The 17,471-nt window shown below is 36.0% G+C and overlaps 1 protein-coding gene across 5 annotated transcripts in view; it reads left to right on the top strand.

Annotated features, from left to right (window-relative positions):
* The first annotated feature begins 342 nt into the window (after positions 1-342).
* The window catches only part of LOC135215080 (uncharacterized), a 70,068-nt gene continuing 52,939 nt past the window's right edge, over positions 343-17,471 (top strand). The window contains exons 1-3 of one of the 5 annotated variants that reach the window (XM_064249559.1): positions 343-426; positions 2,531-2,592; positions 8,790-11,101. In XM_064249559.1, the coding sequence (XP_064105629.1) occupies positions 9,572-10,849 (1,278 nt within the window). In that variant the 5' untranslated portion in view covers positions 343-426; positions 2,531-2,592; positions 8,790-9,571 and the 3' untranslated portion in view covers positions 10,850-11,101. Of the gene's footprint in view, positions 427-2,530; positions 2,593-8,789; positions 11,102-17,471 lie in introns of those variants that run through there. The other 4 variants (XR_010314550.1, XR_010314551.1, XR_010314552.1 and 1 more) reach the window with 4 other exon arrangements.

Below are 17,471 nucleotides of genomic sequence, written 5' to 3'. Positions count from 1 at the left end.
CTTACAATATATAAGAGTGTGTCCATAAATAATACATATAATATTAACTGCATTCAAATTTTTAATTACATTACCTTTGTTTTTTTAAGGCTCGTTGTTGCTAATAATATGTGAAGTATGTAGGAGGTAGCAAAGGAGGACATCTTTCTAAAGTTTTGGGTGATTTCAGTGTGTAGGCTCAGGCGTACGGACGAATAAGTTAAGTGTCGCAATTATTATTTACTTATTAAATATATTTGTTATGATTTATTAACTCTTTATGTCATTATTATCTTAGAATTTGGATTTTTTATTTTCTGGACTTTCTAAAAGTGTCTTCCCCGAGTTTTCTTCCGTTGCTATAGCAACCATGCACCTTATTACGTCAGTTTGTGTTTACGTGAAAAATTACGTCTCTTCGATGGGAGTTCAGTTCAAAAGTGACAGGTAGCATGTCCTTGTATTTTCTGTAAATTCTTAGTAATTTAAGATATATAGACATTTCTGTGTTTTTAAAGATGCGGAGAGGAGTAATTTCATCCGCCGAAAATAAGACAGAAATGACATGAGGACTAAAAGCGCGAGTTAGTAGGTACTATAGCCTTGCTTAGGTAGGAGGCCACAAAACCATGTCCCAAGATGTCAGCCCAGAGGTTGGTGTCTTGGTCTTATTTAATCAAGTGGGCGACAATTGCAATTTTAAAGAAACCTAAGTACATCATTTGAACATAATAATAATACTGGCAAGAACCATATTACACCAGTGATTAGGGTAAATCACCACGGCAGGCCAAACAGGCCACCTACAATCAACGCTTGCCACCCTCCGAAAAAGTACATTATAACGCGTCCTGACACCGGAGATGGGCATCAGTCGCGACTTGTTGTTGGTGAGAAACGGAGCTAAAGACCTCTACTCTCCTTTCGAAGTAAGTATTTTCTCCAAAGTTAGAAATTAAGGCCAAATTTTAAGATTTAAACAGAGGGTACTGAAAATGGCGTCCACGGCAGTGGAAATCTCACCAAAACGCTTTAGAAATTTTTACTTACAACTAAAAATGTTTCGAAGATTGACGCCATCTCGATGTTTACGGAGACGCTTGTGTCAACAAACTTTCCATTTCCTGTGATAAATCCGCACACCACTTGTACCCACAGACGCTGAGGCACTTTCATCACAACAATCGAAACACGATTTCTCACCAACAAACAAGTTAGGAGTAAACAGCTGTTTTGGTAGAAGATGACGAGAAGCGTGCTCTTAGCTAATTTTTAAATAAGTAGTAAAACATCAATATTTTACATATTTATGATGATTAATTTGAAAATATTCGTTATTGAAAAAGTAACTCGACTCTGACTCAAATTTAAGTAATTATTTTTCTGAATTAGAACGTTCTTTTAAGTTCTGTATTATGACGTCACGACATCTTGACTTTCGTACCTATTGTAAATAATTGCTATACTCAACTGTCTTGCAGAACAGTTTACCAGTTATTCATGCAGATTGTTATCAGCTATACATGTAATTGTTATAATCGTAATGCGCATATATATCTTTATTATTTACTTTTTGGATATATGAAGATGTTTTACTGCTGGATTACCGCCGTAGTGTGACGCAATCGTTTTCGGTCCCTGGGCCTGTCTGTTTTTATAGCTACGTGCTCGGGGCCATTGTTTGCGACGATTCCGTTTTGCCTCTCTCTCTCTCTTGCCTCTTTGATCGTTTGTGTTTAGTGTTTTGTATGTTTGTGGGTCTCTCTCTCTCTCATCCATTGTTTTAGTGTTTTGCACATTTCTCTCTCTCTCTCTCTCGCCTCTTCGATCCTTAATGTTTAGTAGTGTGTATGTTTGTGGGTCTCTCTCTCTCTCATCCATTGTTTTAGTGTTTTGCATCTTTCTCTCTCTCTCTCTCGCCTCTTTGATCCTTAATGTTTAGTGTTTTGTATGTGTGGGTCTCTCTCTCTCTCTCTCTCTCTCTCTCTCATCCAATTGTTTTAGTGTTTTGCATATTTCTCTCTCTCTCTCTCTCTCTCTCCCCTCTCTCATCTCTCTCTCTCTCTCTCTCTCTCTTTGATCCGTTATGTTTAGTGTTTTGTATGTTTGTGGGTCTCTCTCTCTCATCCATTGTTTTACTGTTTTGCATATTTCTCGCTCTCTCTTGCCTCTTTGATCCTTAATATTTAGTGTTTTGTATGTTTATGGGTCTCTCTCTCTCTCTCTCATCATGTTTTATTGTTTTTGCATATTTTCCCTGCATCCTCCCTCTCTCTCTCTCTCTCTCTCTCCCCTCTCTCTCTCTCTCTCTCTCTCTCTCTCTCGCCTCTTTGATCCTTTATGTTTAGTGTTTTGTATGTTTGTGGGTCTCTTTCTCTCTCTCTCTCATCCTTATTTTAGGTTTTGTTTTGCATATTTCTCTCTCTCTCTCTCTCTATCTCTTCTTTATCCGTTTTAGTTTCATGTCTCGTATATTTGGTTTATGCAAATCCACGCATAATTATGGAACTAAATAACATCTTGAAAATTACATAACATTCCTCCTTTTCAGGTGGTTGATGTGGGCGTCGGAGTAAGCGTCGGCTGCGGCCATTTTGTTGGCAGATCCGAAAAGTAAGTTGCCATACCGCTATATATTCTTGTTCTCTATAGAAATTGCGATATTATCGTAAAATTTAATGCATAAATATCATTTCTTATAGTAGTTACAGCCATTTTTATAAGTAATTTTCATGGTGAAAATAACCGATATAAAAGTGACCTCTAGATTTGGCCCCTGATATAACAGCTAATATCATCTTATGTATATATGCAGTGGAACGAAATTGCGACGCTAATTATATAATTCCCGTGCAGCAAGATGCGCTTACGAAGAGATACAAAGTTACATTGACGCCTCTTCCTCAATACTTCCATATGTACTATTCAAATACATTTCGAAATTTCTTGAAAGATTATAGCAGTTATATTTTGCATTCAAATATTAAGCAACAGAAAAATGAGAACATATTATAGTGTATATATATATAGATATATATATATATATATATATATATATATATCTATATATATATATATTATATATAATATATATTATATTATATATTATATATATTATATACACTATATATGGTTCTCATTTTGTCTGTTGCATAATATTTGAATGCAAAATATAACTGCTATAATCTTTCAAGAAATTTCGAAATGTATTTGATAGTACATATGGAAGTATTGAGGAAGAGGCGTCAATGTAACTTTGTATCTCTTCGTAAGCGCATCTTGCTGCACGGGAATTATATAATTAGCGTCGCAATTTCGTTCCACTGCATATATACATAAGATGATAATAGCTGTTATATCAGGGGCCAAATCTACAGGTCATTTTTAAATCTGTTATTTTCCCCATGAAAATTACTTATAAAAATGGCTGTAACTACTATAAGAAATGATATTTATGCATGAAATTTTACAATATATATATATATATATATAATATATATATTATATATATATATATATATATATATATGCATGAAATTTTACGAGAATATATATATATATATATATAAAAACAAGCATCGTATTTTATATATTTCTTGAACAAGTTATTCGCGCACACACACACACACACACATATATGTATATATATATATATTTATATATATATCATATATATATATATAGATATATATATATATATATATATAATCTTCATTCAGTAAAGAAATGCAAGCCCTGATACTTGTTTTGGAAGTTACTAGTTTATATCAACATATGCTCTTTGGAAAATATGCTTAGGACGCCCACGCTTAGAAAAAATTTGTGGCTTGGTTAAATGTTACACAAAAAGACTGTTTGTGGGAGAGGTCAAGGTTTACTTGGGCAAATGTGTAAACAAAAATGAGTGATGGGAGCGCTTACAGATTTCCGCTCTAACCACGGTTATCGGTTATCGGTTATCGCGTGAGAGGGACCGGCGAGCCATTCTGGGATTCGTTCCTTACTGTACACCTAATGAATGTGGCGAAAATTACTAAGTACTGCTAAAATATCAATGTATGGATGCCTTGATAATGATTATACTCACCTGTAAATCTTGCTAGATCAGAAATTATTTTCCGCACCAAATTGAAAGATTAATAGTTCCGATATTAACTGTCACTGACCACTACTATTATTCAATTTCTGAAAATTATCGCTAACAATCGTACAGCGATCTTATTTTACTGCTTCGATGTGTATTAGCAAAATTATTGATCTTGTTCATATTTTCGCTTTTTTGCCTGCAACTTATGTCGCCAACACCTACGCTTTTTTAAATCTTCTTCGGAATCTGAAATATCCTGTTCTGATTCATTATCGGCAAAATATCGTTCTGGATGTTCTATACCATATTCTTCTAAAATTACGCCGGAAGATGACGCTGCCGCGTATCTCTCGCTAGGATCAGAGTCTGTATCATGATCACTAATAATACCGTTAGGATTTTGACTGTCTAGTATTATTTCACTATCATCATCATCATCGGAAGACACTCCTCTGTTTTGGTTTTCACAGACATTTACACGCTTCACTTGAATCTTCAACAATAGAATAATCATCAAATAAATCAGACGAATAAACATCTTCATGATTTCTGTAATCAGTATTAATTTGCTCACAATAATAATAATCATAGTCAGATACTATCGGATTTTCTATGTCTTCACACAATGCCTCGTCTGAGTCTGTGTTTGTCTGACAAAAACTTAGATCACGATTGTAGAAGTCACTTTCACAGATATTTTCATCAGAAGATTCACGATTTCCGGTAGTTTCAAAAAATGTCTCGTCCGAATCTGTGAATCTTTGACCATTAGGTAAATTAGGGTCATACGAAGAGCTACTTTCACTGTTACTTTCATCGGGAGAGTCACGATTTTTGGTGGGTTCATAAAATGTCTCGTCTGAATCTGTGAATCTTTGACCATTAGGTAAATTAGGGTCATACGAGGAGCTACTTTCACTGTTACTTTCCTCTGGAGAATCACGATTTTCTGTATTTTCCTGCGTATCAGACATATCATCTGATTCGGACACTCTTATTTTTTGTTTTAAGTAAGAACACTCGCATTCATTCTCAGAGTCGGTAAAACGTTGGCCATTGAACCAACAAGAACAACAGTCATTATTTGGATTATTTTCGTCTGATGCACTGGACGTTGTCATGATTAGTATATTGAGCGAAATCCAAGAGCGAACGGAGATAAGTTCTGTTGTTTGCTAACTTACAAAGGCCCAAACACCAGATTGTTAATGATTAAGAAGCAATTGCAATTCACTTGCATAATCGGAATTTTATTAATGTTTGGTGACTATAGTATTCATAGTTTTTCTCCCAGACTGCGCAGCCTCTCTCTCTCTCTCTCTCTCTCTCTCTTCCTCTCTCTCTGCTCTCTCTCTCTCTCTCTCTCTCTCTCTCTCTCTCTCTCTCTCTCTCTCTCCGTAATTAAAACCCTTGACCGCCGAAGCGGTAAATAAAAAAATATTTCCCGTGTGCCGGAGGTGTTTCAGAGTGAGCGCGGAAGCGGAAAAAATATTTTTTTCAAAAAATCACAGCGCGCTTAGTTTTCAAGATTAAGAGTTCATTTTTGGCTCCTTTTTTTTTTCATTGGCTGAAGTTTAGTATGCAACCATCAAAATGAAAAAAATTATCATTATAATATATAAATAATGCGATATATCTAATGTCTTATCGCTTGGCGATAGACTTTTGTTCTTTCCTTACGACTGTCATTCGTAAGTAATTTTTGGTTCCTCTCATCTCCCTTGGATATCTTAGTAGAGAGGTTCTTCCTTGACTAGAGGAGATGATTCAAACAGGTAAGTTGACAAGATAACAACTTTATTCTGTAACTCCATACTAGGAGATGCAGCTCGGTCGGACGACCGATATGTTTGATTGTTGGCGTGGAACTGCCATTCTAAAGCATCGCGTCGATAGCGGAACATTAGCTATCTCAGCAATTCATATAAAAACACATACGTAGTTCGCCGGCTCGGAAGTTACAAGTTTCCGGCGTAGGTTAACAGGTCAACCGCTTCCCATGGAAGTTGTTGTGCAAAGTTATCATAACATAAAAATGTTGACAAAGCTTAGAGCTAGATCAGGCTACTGCAGACAGCGCATAGCGTAATCTAGGTCTGCTTTGGTCACGTAGAACCCTCCTAATGCCATGACCCCAGGTCATTGGTTTATATTTACAGATCTTGTAAATTATATAATAATGTAATTATTACATATATGATAGCGCAAAAACAAAAATCTTATATAATTGTATTCAAATCGCGCTGTGCACAAAACGGTTAAAGGTAACAAGTTACTTTTTTTTCGCTGTAATGTACACTAAATTGCGATTATTTTGGTATATAACACATTATAAAACGATAAAAGCACACAGAGAAATATTATCACAAAATAATGCATGAATTCGTAACGCGCGGACGTAAACAAATATTTTTTCAAAAATCACCATAAAATCTAAATATTGCCTAGAGACTTCCAATTTCTTTCAAAAATGAAAGACAAATGATTGAATATTACTATACTGTAAGAGTATTAGCTTACAAATGCAGTTTTCGACCATATCTGACGAGTTAAAGTTGACCGAATGTCGATTTTTTATATATATATTTATATGCAATTATTTCGGAAATAAGAAAAGCTACAACCTTCAAATATTTTTCGTTTTATTCAACATGAAATTGCGCACATTTTCATATATAAAACTCTATGAAATGCCTAATATGAAACGGGAGCAAATATTCCGAGAATGGAACGTACGCATTTCGGACATTTGTGGCGTATCCACGCGCGGAGGGAAGGAAAGTTTTTTTTTTTTAAATTCACCATAAATCTAAATATTGTGCTAGGGACTTCGAATTTGTTTCAAGATGAAGATAAATGACTGAATATTACTAGACTGTAAGAGTTTTAGCTTACAATTGCGTTTTTTTCGACCATTTCGGTAGAGTCAAAGTTGACCGAACGTGGTTTTTTGTCTATTTATCGTGATTTATATGCAAATATTTCAAAAATGAGAAAAGCTACAATCTTCAATTATTTTTTGTTGTATTCTGCATGGAATTGCGCACATTTTCATATATAAAACTTTATGTAACAGCAAATTTTAAAATGGTGCAAACATTACCACAATCGCACGTATGATTTTTTCGGAAGAGTTACCGCGCGGACGTAAAGAATATGATTTTTTTCATAAATTCACCATAAATCGAAATATTGTGCTAGAGACTTCCAATTAGTTGCAAAATTAAGGTAAATGCTTGAGCATTACTAGAATATAAGCGTTTTGGCTTACAATTGCCTTTTTCGACCATTCGGTAGAGTCAAATTTGACCGAAGGTTGAAATTTTGGCAATTATCGTTATTTATATGAAAATATCTCAAAACTGATAAAAGCTACAATCATGAGTATTTTATTGTTGTATTCTACATAAAAATGCGCACATTTTCATATATAATACTTCATGTAACGGCTAATTTACAATGGTACAAAAATTATGTCAAAGTGACGAAATAATTTCCGAGATGTGTCACAGATACTTTTTAGTGCGGCAAGAAAGAAATTCGCGCCTGCGTAACGATTGTAAACAAAACAACACCTTGATCCGTGAAATCCCAGCATCCCCCAAGGCGCGTGATTCAAAAGTTTTAGGCTGGTAGGCCTATAAGTATTTTTTTGCGAATTTTAAAAAAAACTTTTGTAAGTCGATGTAAAATACGTCCAGTCGGCACACGGGAGACAAAAAATGTCGACGTAAAATACGTCCAGTCGGCGTAAGAGGGCTAAAGGTATACATTTGGTATCTGAACTTTCAAGATAGGCAGTTATAAGTATTTTTAGTAGTGGTTTTAACTATTCGCGGGTTTTGACTATTCACGCGGGTGTCTGGTACACATCCCCCGCGAATACGGGGGGAACACTGTATGCACAAAAATGAAAATAAAATCATTATTTATATTTCTCTGATGATTGTACTTTTTTAACAGGTCCTTCTTTTCTAGCACCTGTCTATAAAATTCTTTACGGTTAAAATTCAGTTTCCATGTGCATTGTTTCACAGTTTCTACAGAAACCAGATCAAACTTGTTTCGTTCATAAGTCCACTGGATATTCATGATTGAGAATATACTGGCACAATAATAAAATCTCTGCATATTATTCTTTAAATTCCCTCTGCTGAAGGAGAGAACGTCTTCTTTCATTGCAGAGCATGGGCTTCCATTCATCAGGTTTTTTATCTCCATGTTTACCAAGGAGTTTTTAAAATGTTGACGAGTATCAAAAAATGCATGTTGGCGTCACTTTTTATACCTTTGTTTTTTTAACACTAGACAAGAAGATTGTACTTGTTCCCATGAAGAAAAAGTATCTCATAACATCCATGAAAAGTGATCAACACTTTCCAAAGATGAAACCCATTTCTGAAGATATTCTTGGCAAGTGACGTACCAAATAGTTATCCACTTACAGTAGGAATTATTATGATAAACTAAAACCGGGACACTAAAACCGGGACAATAAGTGTGTCCCAAAAGGGTCATTGTGGGACAGGGGACAAAATGATCAAATCCGGGACATGTCCCAAAAAATGGGACGTCTGGCAACTTTAGGCCTAACTAATATTGAAAGTGTGTAGGAAATTTGAAATTGTATGTATGTGTTAAATGATTGGGTTGTATCATAAGAGCAGTCATAGACTGGACAAAGCAATTGCCTAATGACCATATTTTCCTCTCTACGTTGTAGGTTTGGTATCATGGCAGAACGTACAGGGATTAACTTGCCTCAAGGTTCTGAAGGCTTGCAGGTCGATGAGGGTGACTCTAATATTGTAAGAGAATCAGACGTGCGCGTTCCACAGAAGCTGTCAGGAGAAGAATGGAGAGAAAGACTCACAAAGGCTTTGGCAGATGTGGAATCAGGGATGTCAGTGCGTCAGGCTGCTAAAATTCATTCAGTAGCCCGTAGCACTGTAGCAAAGTATGCGCACAGTGTGCCTGATTCTAGCGTAATAAAGAATGCGCCATGGCTGCCTGCTGATGTAGAAAGGGATATAGCAGAGTGGTGCATCGTGATGGCTAGGGCTGGCTATCCTCAGACCAAACAGAGTCTGCCATTGGTAGTCCAGCATATTCTTAATCAAAAGAAGAAGAAAGTTTTCAAAAATAAAAATCTACCGAATTATGGATGGACGAACAGATTCCTGAACCGACACCCTGAGTTGTCCAACCGGATACCAGAAAATCTTGGTCACTTGAGGGCTTCCATAACTCCAGATATAATCGCCAAGTTTTTTAGAAACTTGGAAGACTTCTTAGAGGCTGAGGGCCTAGATGTAAATGATTTTTTAAGCCTAGATAATTCATCGCGAGTTTTCAACTGCGATGAAACTGGTGTTGTCATCAGTGCACATGACAGGGCTTCCAAAGTTTTGGTTAAAAAGGGTATTCGGTCTGCTTATAAAGTGACAGGAGAGGGCAAGCTCATGATGACTTGTTCTGTGCTGTGCATCAGCCGATGGAAGTCTCATGAGGCCCTTTATAGTTAATAAAGGGAAAACTCCAACAATTTATGCGAAGCACCAAGATTTAGAAGCAGATTCTTACAGTGTAAGATGCTCTGATATGGGTTGGATGATGGCAGAACTTTTTCATGACTGGTTAGGTAACATTTTTGAACAGGAACTTATAAAAAAGAACACTACAAGACCTGTTATCTTATTTCTGGATGGTCATACAAGCCACATGAATTTGGAAACACTAAGATTTGCCCATGAGAAGGGAATCCTTATGAACTACCTTCCTCCCCACTCCTCCCATATAATGCAACCACTTGATGTCGCTGTATTCAAGCCGCTCAAGACAAGTTATAGAAAGGCCTACAATGAAATTTGGGGGGAATTGTCAGGCAGGGACATGGCTAAAAAGCACTTCCCACATGTATTAATGAAGGCCATCAAAGAATGTAATATTGCTGAAAATATAAAAAGTGGATTCCGGACAACAGGTTTGGTCCCTTTTAACCCCAATGCTGTCAGTCCCTCCAGGTATGTTACAGCAGGAGAACAACCTGCTTCTCCAGTCCAACTCCAGGAGACCTCTACTATTACTACATCAGCAGCAGGAGCTGCATCTCCCGAGGAAATTTATAATTCTGGTTTTATGGAGGGACAAAGATTAACCCTAAACCGTATAGAGGCTTGTGTCCCACAGGACCAAATTGCCTTTTTCCAAACTAGGAAGACTCCTATGGGTTGGATTAATGCCCCAGACTTAAGTTATATGATGTTTAGGGAACTTCAGATCACTGTGCCATGTACCGTGAATCCATATGCTGGACAAACCCAGCCTGTGGCAGTTGCCAAGGAGATGGAGCCTTTCCCACAAGCAATCCCCTCTACAAGTGGGCTTCAGTACCAACCTAGAAGTAGTAGTAGTGACATCTCTTCACCTGGCCCATCTGGGATTGCTACTTCAACACCTCCAGGAGTTGCTGAACGTATGTCTGACACAGTACGGAGAGAAATTTTAGCCACTCCACCGGAATTTTTCCAGGAATCTCCGTGGAAGGCATACTTTAAGTTTCCACAACTTACCACCAAAGAAAAACAAAAAGCTCCAGCAATACCAAAGGCAGCCAATAGTGAAGACTACATCAGATATTTAGAGATTAAAGAAAGGAAAAAAAGGCTTACCGAAGAGAAAAAGGAGCAGCGTAAGAAGGAAAGGGAGGCAAAAATGCTTGAAAAAAAAGAGGAAGCAAAGGAAAAGGTAAAGGCAAGAGCACTGCCAAAAAGCCAAGGCTAGATGAAGATAATAGTGAGAGTGATTTGAGTGGTTTGGAGGAATTGAAGGAAGTGATGATAGTGAGAGTGAAGTGAATAAATGTGGAACCTGCAAAGGGAAGGATGGGGCAAATTCTCTTTGGGTGGGATGCCAGACTTGTGAAAGGTGGTTCCACAAAAGATGCGTTGGCATCTCACTCAAGTTGACAAAACAGGAAATAGAAAAACTAGATTTTATTTGCAGTCATTGTATGGATTCGTAGATTGTTTAAAAATTGAGCATATAAGATATTTTTATTTAGTAGTATATAATTTACATTTGTTTTTGAATACATGATGTGATATAGTATTTAGTTGCAACAAAAGTACAAATAAGTAATTCAGGAATTTTGTAGCTTTAAGAACTTAATAACTGTGATTTTCTAGTAAAGTTGGTTTAATATTTATATTAATTAATGGTGATATATTTTGTATCTTAGGAAGCATATCAGATATTATTATTTAGTAGTATATAATTTATATTTGTTTTTGAATACATGATGTGATATAGTATTTAGTTGCAACAAAAGTACAAATAAGTAATTCAGGAATTTTGTAGCTTTAAGAACTTAATAACTGTGATTTTTTAGTAAAGTTGGTTTAATATTTATATTAATTAATGGTGATATATTTTGTATCTTATTAAGCATATCAAATATTTTTATTATATAATTCATATTTCCTTTGATAGTATATAATTTATATTTTCTGTTATAGATGTAGTAAAATATCATTGTAATATTAAGTAATTACTGTAAATTATTGTAAAATTAACTAATTTTTTATAATAATTTTTTATTTTATATTTCCTTACTGTGATTCTGTAGTCAAGTTTGTATATTATATTCAGTAATTATTTGTGATATTATTAAGCAAATCAAATATTCTTGTTTAGTACTATAATATACTCAATATTAAAATGATATTTTACTATATCTATCACAGAAAATATAAAGTAATAACTGATGGTAAATGTTTATGATTGATTTTGTAATTTTTTGTAAAATTAATTATTATTTTATATTAATTTTCAATTACATATTTCATTCTTTATCAACGGAATATTAACTAATTTCTTATATTGTTTTTTCATACATTTAGTTATTTATCATGGTAACATTAAAAATAATATTTCTATATTAATTAGGTATATATTATATATATATATATTATGAGAATTTAATTTTTTTTCATAATGATATGGTGCTAAAATTATAATATAAAATTTCATCCTGCATTTTATTTCACATGGAATTCACTGTGGCCAATCGGTATGTGTTTACCCTCCAAACTAGACTATAAACAAAACGTTGAAATTGGTGAAATTAGGCTATGTATTGGAAGTATATATATACATAAATACAAAGCAATTTATCATTATTGCATTACTATGAACTCTAGAATTCATGGAAACAGTTTATAATAATGGAACGGCATATGTGTGAAGCCTCCACTAATGTGGCAACGATGATTTTGCCGTTCTTAGCATGCAAACATTAAAGGTTACATTTATTTCTGGCATACGATTATTAAAGAAATTCAAAATACTAATATAGACTGAAATCAATGAAAAGTGCTAGCAAAAACAAAAAAGCAAAAAAAAAAAACGTATATAATTCACTTTTCCGTAGTCGTTCCTCTATGCACTTTTCCGTAGTCGTTCCTCTATGGTTTTCGGCAGCCAGATGTACGAAAACGTTAGAAACATTTGATTGTATCTACTTTAGAAATATCTGTAATTTTTCGGGGTAATTTGGTTGCAAAAAAGGGATAATATACATGAATTAAATCAAAATTTTTAAATAAAGTAAATTTAAACTAAATAACGAGTAAAGTAAACAGTTTAGGGAATAAAACTTTGCAGTTTCGTCGTCTGCTGTTCATAACTGTGTTTATGGCGCGCGCTTAGAAACCAGGAACAGCAACGGGTTTAAAGTGCAATGTGGAGTGAACTGAGACCAAAATGTGTATAATAACAATCAAATAAGCACTGTGGAGTTTCAGTTGTGATGGCAGTAAGGATAAAAACCACCGATTACAAGGTAAGAATGAATTCAGTTCAAACCATAACCCCGGGAATAACAAGTTTCATACTTTCAGTAATATAGGCAACAAAATGTTGTTTTATTGTGCTGATTACAACTGCAATCTTGAGTAAGATCAATAAACGTTACATATATACGCTAACATTGTTCAAATGAGTGCTGGGAAGCTGGGGATGGAAGATGGTGGCCGTCACTGATCAGAACCTTCCATGCAAAATGTAGCCGCCATATTGGATTTCAAAACTGCCTTGAAAACATATTTTACAAAGAGCTCACATGCTTATTTTAGTTCGTATGGGGCTTTCATATATCACATTATGTTGACGAAACTTCAATCTTTTAAATGGTGTGCTTAGAGTTGCAATTGTATTCTTGTTTCACCAATTAAATATCGAGTGAATAAGACCCGTCCATCATGATGAGGGTTGGCCTGCCGTGGTGATTTACCCTATGCCAGGTATGTAGGGTAAATAACCGTAGGGTCCAGAGTGGACCATGTTCGGTCAGCGTGTACAATTCCAAAAAAAGTACATTATAACGCGTCCTGACATCGGAGATGGGCATCAGTCGCGACTTCTTGTTGGTGAGAAACGGAGCTAAAGACCTCTACTCTCCTTTCGAAGTAAGTATTTTCTCCAAAGTTAGAAATTAAGGCCAAATTTTAAGATTTAAACAGAGGGTACTGAAAACGGTCTCAAACGTAGTGCAAATCTCACCAAAACGCGTTCAACATTTTTACTTACAACTCGAGGTATTTAGAAGATTGACGGCATCTCGATGTTTACGGAGTCGCACGTGTCGATAAACTAACCATTTCCTGTGATAAATCCGTACACCACTTGTGCCCACAGACGCTGGGGCACTTTTATCACAACAAAACGCGAAAACTTTTCCTTGCCGAGTAAACAACTGTTTTGTAGAAGACGACGACGAAGCGTGCACTTCGATAATTTTTTAAATAAATAGTAAAACATCAATATTTTACATATTTATGATGATTAATTTGAAAATATTCATTATTGAAAAAGTAACTCGATTCTGACTTTCGTACCTATTGTAAATAATTGCTTTACTCAACTTTCTTGCAGAACAGTTTACCAGTTATTCATGCAGATTATCAGCTCTTCATGTAATTGGTATAGTCGTAATGCGCATATAGTATATCTTCATTATTTACTTTTTGGATATATGAAGATGTTTTACTGCCGGATTATCGCCGTAGTGTGACGCAATCGTTTTCGGTCAATGCGCCTCTGTTTTCGCACCATAAGAAATTATGGGGCCGAATTTGCAATGACCAGAAAGTCGTTAAAAGAGGAAAGTTAGCATTGAGAGGCATATGTTTTGATTGAGAAAAATACAAATTTATTCAATAGCTAGCTTGTAAAAAATACTTGATTACAAAAAACTTGATTGACAACTAAGCAGCATACCTACTATGGGTTTCAGAGACAGTGCAAGCACGTTTTTGGGCAATACCTATTTCTGTAACGAACACTCGTATCAGAACGAGATTTTGCTATAGTGCATTACACCCAGTGCCGTAATTTATAAGGGTATCGTGAATCACCAATCGTAAAGAATAACGACACTTGTCCTTGTACCAAGAGACAAAAACTCCATTATGCAGAAATGGATACGAACATGCGTATAAAGCTCCTCCTACCCTCTCCCCCCCCCACCCCCCCCCTCCACCGCCACCCCTTTTCTTCTCGTTCCTTCGCCTTCCTTTCTCTCTCTCTCTCTCTCTCTCTCTCTCTCTCTCTCTCTCTGTTGCCATTCAGTATGTGTTGACCCTCCAAACTGGGTATAAGACTACACACAAAACGTTGAAATTGGTGAAATTAGGCTATGTATTGGAAGTATATATACATAAATATTAAAGCAATTTTATCATTATTGCATTACTATGACAACTAGAATTCATGAAACAGTTTATAATAATGGAACGGCGTATGTGTGAAGCCCCTCCACTAATGTGCAACGATGATTTTGCCATTCTTAGCATGCAAACATTAAAGCATGCAAACATTAAAGGTTACTTTTATTTATTTCTGGCATACGGTTGTTAAAGAAATTCCAAAATACTAATATAGACTGAAATCTATGAAAAGTGCTAGCAAAAACAAAAAAGCAAAAAAAAAAAAAAAAAAATGTATATAGTTCACTTCTCGTAGCGTTCCTCTATGCACTTATCCGTAGTCGTTCCTCTATGGTTTTCGGCAGCCAGATGTACGAAAACGTTAGAAACATTTGATTGTATCTACTTTAGAAATATCTGTAATTTTTCGGGGTGGTAATTTGGTTGCAAAAAAGGGATAATATACATGAATTAAATTAAAATTTTTAAATAAAGTAAATTTAAACTAAATAACGAGTAAAGTAAACAATTTAGGGAATAAAACTTTGCAGTTTCGTCGTCTGCTGTTCGTAACTGTGTTTGTGGCGCGCGCGCTTAGGAACCAGCAACAGCAACGGGTTTAAAGTACAATGTGGAGTGAACAGAGACCAAAATGTGTATAATAACAATCAAATAAGCACTGTGGAGTTTCAGTTGTGATGGCAGTAAGGATAAAAACCACCGATTACAAGGTAAGAATGAATTCAGTTCAAACCATGACCCCGGGAATAAAAAGTTTCATACTTTCAGTAAAATAGGCAACAAAATGTTGTTTTATTGTGCTGCTTACAACTGCAAACTTGAGTAAGATCAATAAACGTTATATACATACGCTAACATTGTTCAAATGATTGCTGGGAAAGATGATTTTCGTCACTGTTCAAAACCGGTACATCCCATGGTAGCCGCCATATTGGATTTCAAAACTGCCTTGAAAAAATATTTTACGAAGAGCGTCACGTGCTTATTTTAGTTCATATGGGGCTTTCATATATCACATTATGTTGACAAAACTTCAATCTTTTGAATGGTATGCTTGGAGTTGTAATTGTATTCTAGTTTCACCATTTAAATATTGAGTGAATAAGACCTGTACACTGTGATAAGGGTTGGTAGTCGCTGGTGTTTTACCCTAATTAGTTAGGCACAGGATATAGGATGGCAGCCGTATCCCGATCGCGGTAGATATTGATACGGCAGTGAATTGCGCATGCGTCAATTTCAGACTTCCTGCCGTACAAATAACATAGTGTGGTGGGGGTACGGCAGATTCTGTCAGTGGTGCCGAATTGCGCTCTTGACTTGCTATAGGTAGGGCATTTTGCTGTTTACATTTACCAGTTTGCTAATCATACTGTATTATATGACCAGTTCCGCTTTTTGAACAGATGTCCCGCTTTTTTTAAAGTTAGCAAAATGTCCCCCACCCCCGCCTTTTGTTTGCTTTTGTGAGATTTGTCCCGCTTTTTTGTGCTACTAAAACAAAACTATCCCAATTTTAATGGAATAGTGCTGAAATTTTGTTTAATTTTGCCATTTCACTGACTGGTAACTTCTATCGTTTTCTCCGTCAGCTGCAATTACTTACGATTAATTTGGCCGTTTACCAGAGGAGCGACTTTGGTAGTTTTCCTTGCCACCATGAATACAGCAGAGCACGATTTCTGTGTATTTCAAATCCTCTTTTAATCTCCTCTTCGGAGTTCTTTTCAGGGCCGATTCGATCGTTCTTGACCTACGTATATACAATTTGGTATTTCTGTAGAAGCATTCTGCATCGTTTGTCCCCGCGAATACGAAAGCCATCAGGAATTGGGGCGTCAAATGTATTTTGCCGTGTTTAGTACGAGCCCCGGGGGTTTAATTACAGTCTTCCTGTATAATTATTGTTTGAAACTGTTAATTACTGTTTGGGTTTAATTGGACAGTTTATGTATAAAGGTATTTCTGTTGTTGTGGGTTATTAAGGAAGAGGTGTAAATGACCGTTTATGACTAGTTGAGTGTGTATATTACTTGTTGTTGATTGTCAATGATTATTTAAGATGTTCTCTTGGAGAGTGGGGAGTATGTGTGGTTAGTTGAAGTCAAGCCCTGTAGGAGATTATTACCTCTCCACCAAAGGATCGTTGTCTGTCTGTATCCATTATATATATATATATCATTTTTTAAGTAAAGAAGAAAAACCAAGTCTGTGTTTCTTTACTGCCACAAGCTATCTAGGCAGTATGGAGAGTAACTTCGACTTGAAACTGATCCCTGAGTATGATGGCAGAAACGCACAATCTGTTATGGAGTGGCTGGAGAAGTTGGAGTTGGTTTGCAAGCTTCGGAAAGTTGATGATGTGGCCAGTGTGATTCCTCTGCGGCTTACAGGTGGTGCCTTTGCAGTGTACTTACAGTTACCCACAGCAGAAGGTAGGAAGGAAGGTTGACAAGGTGAAAGAAGCATTGTTGGCTGCGTTTGCTGTTGATCCCTATGTAGCCTATGAACAGTTTGTCAGTAGGAAGTTGCACAGTGGAGAGGCACCGGATTTCTACTTAGCTGAGCTACGTCAACTTGGATCCCTATTTGGAGGAATTTCTGAGAAAGCTCTTGTATGTGCTTTGTAGCTGGACTTCCAGAGAGAGTTCGTCAGCTGTTGAGAGCCGGGTCTCGCA

This window comes from Macrobrachium nipponense, chromosome 5 (genome assembly GCF_015104395.2).
Source record: "Macrobrachium nipponense isolate FS-2020 chromosome 5, ASM1510439v2, whole genome shotgun sequence".
NCBI classification, from domain to species: Eukaryota; Metazoa; Arthropoda; class Malacostraca; order Decapoda; family Palaemonidae; genus Macrobrachium; species Macrobrachium nipponense.
Note: the sequence above shows the minus strand (reverse complement) of the source record. Positions and strands in the feature narration are given on the sequence as shown.